Source organism: Vipera berus, assembly GCF_964194415.1.
Source record: "Vipera berus genome assembly, chromosome: 6".
In the NCBI taxonomy this organism is placed as follows: domain Eukaryota; kingdom Metazoa; phylum Chordata; class Lepidosauria; order Squamata; family Viperidae; genus Vipera; species Vipera berus.
The window spans coordinates 82,102,205-82,109,630 of record NC_138208.1 but is presented as its reverse complement, the minus strand read 5'-3'; the positions used below and the strand labels follow the sequence as shown (position 1 = coordinate 82,109,630).

The following is a 7,426-nucleotide window of genomic DNA, read 5'->3' as shown; positions in this document are numbered from 1 at the left end:
AATTACAAACAATTGATTATCTAGCCTCCTGCTTTAAAGTTACAACATGGTTCTGTATGTGGACTAATATCACTTAAGCAAGGCATGTCAAACTGCTGGCCCACAGGCAGGATGCGTCACGCCGAAACCGCGCCGACCCCATTGCCGGCAATAGGGAAAAAGTCCTGATACGTTGCACGATGTCATGTGATGTCACGAGTTTGACATGCCTGACTTAAGCCAGGGGTCTTCAAACATGGCCCTTTTATGACTTGTGGACTTCAACATAGCCTTGGTGGAGCAGTGGGCTAATGCCTCCTTAAGTAACACCAGCTGCCTGCAATTAGTGCAGGTTCGAGTCCCACCAGGCTCAAGGTTGACTCAGCCTTCCATCCTTCCGAGGTAGGTAAAATGAGGACCCAGATTGTTGGGGGCAATTAAGCTGACTTTGTAATAATGCCGCTTGGGGGGGGGGGCGAAAGCCCTAAGGCTATTGCTAAGCACATTGATTTGTGCTTCTTAGATTGTAAGCCGCCCTGAGTCTTCGGAGAAGGGCGGGATATAAATGGGATAAAAAAAACCCTCCCAGAATTCCTCAGCCAGGCACACTGGCTGAGGAATTCTGGAAGTCCACAAGTCATAAAAAGGCCAAGTTTGAAGACCTCTGGCTTAAGCTTAGGAGATGGAAGGCTAAGGATTGAAAAAAGGAACACGTGTTGAAAGCAATGGGGTATTATGGAAAGACAGGGCTTAGGAGAAGACTGGATTTTTATCATGAGATTATAGGACGAACCTTTGAGTTTAGGGTTAGCCCTATAGGCCGGAAATTCCCAATCAAAACGAACAACAGAGCAACAGAATAACAGAGTTGGAAAGATCCAATCTAGAAATTTCACTTATATTTTGACCACCAAATAGAAAAGTCTGTGTTTTCAGTTTAGATCAACACCATGGACGGACAAACAGCCACATAGAAAGCAAAAGAAAATCCATTTGTCCTGGATAAAACCTTTGGATCACATCCTACGAAGATGGCATCCCTCTCTATTTCCAAGTTAAAGGTAATAGCTCTCCTCCTCCAATTTTCTCTTCAATGAATCCCTGTGCTGCATCCCACAAAGGCTGTGCCTCTTTGTATTCTGAAATTAAATGGCTTCCTTTTGCTCTTTTCTCTGCAATAAATCCTCAGGTCGCATCCAGTGAAGACTACGCCCTTTCTGTTTCAAAGCTAAAAGCAATAGCTCTGCCACTTTCTTTGGAGAGTTGAAAAATATTCCTACAATTCACACTTTAAAAAAAAATCACAGGGTAAAATCTACAGTCAGAAATCTGGTAGTAGTTGTTCCAACTAACTAAGCAATGTTATAAGTTCCAAGCTCCTCCCCTACAATCGTGTAATTGAATTTTGGGTGAGCGTCCACGTGTACAGCCTTGTGCAGCATCCATGCAACCTGACTGTGATTTATAACCAGGGCTTTTTTTGTAAAAGAAAAAGGTGCCGAAACTCACACATGTCATACAACCCGCCTTGCCTACCCTACAAGGTTCCATCCAAAAAAAGGTGCCGGAACTCCGTTCTGAGCATTCTATGAGAAAAAAAGCCCTGTTTATAACACATTTTGCTGGAAACAGGCGTGTAAACACCCATTCCGGACAGTGGATTCACTGAACAACTGTGGCCTTTGCTTTCTGAGCACTGCGTTTGCTTTATGACCCCTGAGTTCACTTAATGACTGCCACCAAAAAAAAAAAGGTTGTAAGATCAGGCATAGTCACATGGTGTCCTGCTTAATGGCCATCATGACTTATAAGCATAACTATGGGGTCAGTTGTGGTCGTACGTTGAGGACTATCTGTAATATCAGTCCAACCTATAGGATCGTTCTAGGAAAAGGTCTTTGTAGTTTACCACTTTGGGGAGGAGTGGGGGATGCAAGGCCAGGAAGCCCTTTGTGGTGGGAGGTTTTTTGGAACAGCCTCCTGGTGGAAATTAGGTTGTATCCACCCTAACGATCTTCTGCCAACAACTTAAAGCTCTTTTGTGCTCTTTTCCTTTGAAGATTGATCATGCACCCTGTTTATTTTATTGTTTTATTTTTCCATTTTTAATTTTTACCGTGGGCATTTCGCTTGCCCGCCGGCCTTTGACTGGATAGTAAAAAAGGCTCTATGGCAGACATGTCAAACACAAGGCCCAGGGGCCGGATCCGGCCCGCGAAGTGGTTTCATGTGGCCCGTGAAGCCATCCTGGAAACAGAGAGGGAACGGCCCCCACTGCCTTGGCCCTGGCCCAGAGACCCTCCTCCTGCCAGAGACCCTCAGATCTGTCCCACTCCTGCCCAGGCCCCCATAGGCACCCTTGATGCAAACGATGTAGAGCTGGCCACGGCCACCCAGTAGGCCATACGCACTCTAGCCATGCCCACCCAGTAGGCCACACCCACCCTGGCCATACCCACCCGGCCCCTTGAGGGCAACCGCAATGCTGATACGGCCCTCAATGAAATTGAGTTTGACACCCCTGGTCTATGGCGTTAGAGGTACGAGATACCTCTTGCAACTTTCTAGCAACAGTTCCTTTGCCAACTCACTGTTTAAATCTCTGTTTTCATCTTAGGTATTTCTTGGAGCGCTGGCGTTTTCTTTTTTTGCCAAAGCTTTTGCAGGAAGCTACATGAAGAGCATGATGACTCAGATTGAGCGGAGATTCGAGATCTCATCGTCGGTGGTTGGCTTGATTGATGGAAGCTTTGAGATAGGTAGGTTGACTCATTCTGGGGTGCAGAAGTTACAGGCTGGCCAGAGAAGGTCTTCCTTCTGGCATCCACAAGCAATTCCATCAACAAACACATTGACCTACAACCAGCGTACAAACCCCTCAGAATCCAAATCAACCACACACCAACTCTCAACCAACCCACGCAAGCCCCCTCCCTATACCACCTTCCAATGACCCTGACCGGATGTAACCTCCCCATCACAAGACCCATCACCAGCCTCTCAATGAAGACTCACACCTGTCCCATCACAAGACCCTCACTTAACACACCCACACCTGAAGCCCTTATAAACAGAAGAGCACTGACACAGACATCCCCTAAATCAGGGGCCTTCAAACCTGGCCCTTTTACGACTTGTGGACTTCAACTCCCAGAATTCCTCAGCCAGGCATGCCTGGCTGAGGAATTCTGGAAGTTGAAGTCCACAAGTCGTAAAAGGGCCAGGTTTGAAGGCCTCCTGCCCTAAATACTGAAGGTGTTACCTAGCCTGGTAATGAAACATTCAGAAACCCGCCCACAAGCTAGGAGAACGAATCTTCACCCTCATCCTACACCCGAGCGACAGATATTCGCCACTATCACAGGTCTTCCTTTCCCAGAGAGGGCTGTTTACGTCTCTTCTTCTGATTCAGGAAATTTATTGATCATGGTTCTGGTGAGTTACCTTGGACCAAGAGTTCACCGCCCAAAAGTGATTGGAACAGGTTGTCTAATTATGGCCTTTGGATCCTTTCTGTCAGCGATGCCACACTTTATCATGGGACAGTAAGTACAGTTTGCTTGACTTGCAAAAAACATCTCGTTCTACCTCAAAAGCTATGGTCAGATCGCCTGAGTCAATCTGAGGAGGGAGGGGGGTTTTTAGTTTTTGTTGCTTCTTTCTCTTTTAGGTGAACTGAGGTGTGACTTGTGGTAGGGATCCAGCCCGTTGGGTTGCTTTCCAATTAAAGACAGCCTGTGCTTTGTGTGGTTCCTGGAATAACTCACTTTCTTATTTTGCAAAATTTGGTTCATCAAAAACTAAACAGGGCAGGATTTGGACAAAATGGTAAAATACGCACAAGGCCTAATCAAGGACTAGCCAGCATTAGAACCAGTCAGGTTTCTAGATCTTTAATAAATCTTTAATGGATCTGTTACATTGTGAAGAGAGTTATAATATGTTAGGAGCCAGGAAATAGGTAAATCCAATACTGAAATTAAATGGATGGTATGAATCTAGCCCAGGGGTAAGCAACCTTCGCTCTTTTATGACTCGTGGACTTCAACTCCCAGAATTCCTGAGCCAGCCATGCTGAGGGGAAAGGGAGAGGTTTCCATGCTGAGCCACGCTGGCTCAGGAATTCTGGGAGCTGAAGTCCACCAGTCATAAAAGAGCCAAGGTTGCCTACCCCTGATCTAGCCATACTGAAGCATATCTCATAACTTCAATTGTTCTCCAGTGATCTACAGGTTAAGCCACTAGGTCAGAGAGTGGGAGACCATGAGTTCAAGTCCCCCCTTCACCAAGAAAACCAGCCAGGTTACTTTGGGCCAGTCCCCGCCCCTCACAGGGTTGTTGTGGGGAAAATAATAAAGGAAGGCTATAAATAGATAAATACTTATTCACTACTTTCAGATAAGCTTTGTTCTGCACAGCATAGGCAAGAACTAAGAAATCATAAGCACAAGAAATGAAGGATAGGAATTAAGAGAAATCCTTGTCAGTACATTAAGTAACATGCAAGTTACACCAAGTCACTGAAGCAGTAGGCGTGAGCTTAAATGGACTCCAGAAGATGGTAGAGGACAGGAAGGCCTGGAGGAACATTGTCCATGGGGCCGTGATAGGTCAGACACGACTTCGCAACTAACAACAACAACAAAATGTCTCTATGTCTTTCTACCCTTGGAAACCATTATCTCTTTCCTTATAGGCACATCCTCCTCCTCCTCCTCCTCCTCCTCCTCCTCCTCCTCCTCCTCCTCCTTCTTCTTCCATATCCGTTATCGGACGTTGGCGATCATGTTGGCGATCATGTTTTTATCAGCAGCCGCACGAAAAAGTGCTGCTGAGTTTTGTCCAAACCAGTCCCTTAGATTTTGGCAGCTAGCTCCCCAGTATCAACTGAAGGCAGAGACCACATTGGTTGGAACGGCTTCAGAAGAATAGCACACGGTGTGTTGGCAGCCACTTGAACAGTGTGTGTACAGCGGTGTAGAAAGCAAAGGGAAGACTACTACACTATATATTTCCCAGGAAAATCATGTTGATGGAGGCAAAACCTAACAATGGCCCCGAGTAGGGGGCCTCTTAAATGGGGCAGGGGTGCTAAGAATCTCCCGGTCCGCTAGAAGCACGACAAACCCAAAACTATGAATTGGTACATGGAATCTGAGAAGCCTATAGGAAGCTGGGAAAACACACAACACTATCCAAGAAATGTCCAAAATGGAGTACCTATGATTCTCTAAACTTCTCACCTCTCCCTTTGTGATGATCTCATCAACTCCCCCTAGGCATGAAATTCTTGTTCTGCCCCTTTCCTTAACTCATTCACTCTTCTTTCATATCTTTATTTATTTCTGTTTAATACGAGAGGCTCCCAAGAGCCCATGTGGAGAAGGTAAAAACTGGTTTGAGGTGATCTCAACTCAAACTTGAGACTAGGGTCCCACATCTTGGCTGCCTTTAAATAGATGACTGGATGGATGGATATTACTGAGTAACATTAGATGAAGACTGGAAAAAAACACTTGACCTAGTCTCTGAATTATATAATTTTTTGATTTTATGTAATCCGTTGAATCATAAAGTCTGGTGCCCATGGAAGGTGGCTTGTATGTAAGTCCAACTTCTTTTGAAGATGTGTACAATATACAATACAATATAAGGGACATGGTGGCTCAGTGGGTTAGGACGCTGAGCTTGTCGATCAGATGGTCGGCAGTTTGGCGGGTCGAATCCCGAGTGCTGTGTAGCAGAGTGAGCGTCTGTTACTCGTCCCAGCTTCTGCCAACCTAGCAGTTCGAAAGCACGTAAAAATGCAAGTAGAAAAACAGGGACCACTACGGTGGGAAGGTAACAGCGTTCCGTGCGCCTTTGGCGTCTAGTCATGCCAGCCACATGACCACAGAAATGTCTTCGGACAAGCGCTGGCTCTTCGGCTTTGAAACAGAGATGAGCACCGGCCCCTAGAGTCGGAAACGACTAGCACGCATGTGCGGGGGAACCTTTACCTTTACCTTTACAATATAAGATGTGTAAATGCAAAAGGGTTGGGGGCTTTCACTATAATGCCCAGCCTGCCATTTTGACAAATTTAACTCCCTCCCCTACCTCCATGGATGCTGGTGGTCATGAACTGAGCTGATGAAATGTGTTTCTAGAAGATTCTGACGCAGGCATACACAGACCCATACCTAAGTTTGAAAGTAACCTTGCAACCATTAGATTTTTAAGGTATATTTAACCATTGTGTAAATACAGGTAGTCCTCAATTTATGACCACAGTTGAGCCCCAAATTTATGTTGTTAAGTGAGACATTTGTGAAATGAATCACTGCAGATGATAAGTTGGTAACCTGTTTGTTAAGTGAATCTGGCTTCCCCATTGACTTTGCTTGTCAGATGGTTGCAAAAGGTGATCACACAAACCTGGGACACACCAAAGGTCACAAGTGTAAACCAGTTGCCAAGCATCTGAATTCTGATCACATGACCACAGGGATGCTGCAAAGGTCGTAACTATGCAAAATGGCCATAAGTCACATTTTTCAGTGCTGTTGTAACTTTGAATGGTCACTAAATGAACTGTTGTAAGTCAAGGACTACCTATATATGTAACAATTTTGTAGACAGTGTGCTGAGTGGCTAGAATCAGGAGCAGTCTCTGTGTTAAACCTTCATTCACATACACATCCAAACCACAGAATTTAATTCATTTGTTATTGTTGCTCCTTACAAGGATCCTGAGAAAATAACGTAGGAGGAAGCTCCACATAGTATGTAGAGTAGGACCTAGGGGAACCTCAAAACAAAATACTTTTTATATTAGAAATCTGTTTGGACATGTTACATGAGCACAATAATCATGTTTGATTTTCCTGGGTTTCGCATGCGCACTCAACCCAAACCACGTATCCACACAGTCATCAATCAGACCCATGGAGAGATCATCTTTCTAAAATAATGACACAAGGAAAAGCTTAATTTTCCAGTCCCATAACCCTGGCTTTTGTTCTGCAGTTACAATTACAAAAGTATCGCTGTTTCCTTGGCTAATTCGTCTACAAGTGTTTCAGCCTGTGCCTCAGCATCTCCCCATCACTACACTGTTGCCGGAAGTTCCCATAACACAACTGCAGTTGGTAAGTAAAAAGTTTTCAGTGACCTTGGGCCTGTGTGTGTGTGTGGGGGGGAAACTATAGGCCTTTTATGGCTGGGGAACTATAGGCCTTTTATGACCTGTGGACTTCAACTCCCAGAATTCCTGAACCAGCATGGCTGGCTCAGGAATTCTGGGAGTTGAAGTCCACAAGTCATAAAAGGATGATAGTTCCCCACCTCTGAAAGGGATGAACACTCGTTAAGCATCCACAGTCAAGCCTGGAAAAATTATATCATTCTTTAGATTTGTTATACCATAAATCTACTCTAGCAATCCATACCACGATTTACCAGTTTG

General features: G+C 45.0%; 1 protein-coding gene across 1 annotated transcript in view; it reads left to right on the top strand.

The window, feature by feature from the left end:
* Nucleotides 1-929: 929 nt before the first annotated feature.
* LOC308669701 (solute carrier organic anion transporter family member 1C1-like) overlaps nucleotides 930-7,426 on the top strand; it is a gene marked incomplete at its 5' end in the record, with an annotated part of 29,407 nt that continues 22,910 nt past the window's right edge. The window contains 5 exon segments of the mRNA XM_081330572.1: nucleotides 930-950; nucleotides 954-1,040; nucleotides 2,597-2,738; nucleotides 3,392-3,524; nucleotides 6,988-7,109. Of these exon segments, the coding sequence (XP_081186698.1) occupies nucleotides 930-950; nucleotides 954-1,040; nucleotides 2,597-2,738; nucleotides 3,392-3,524; nucleotides 6,988-7,109 (505 nt within the window).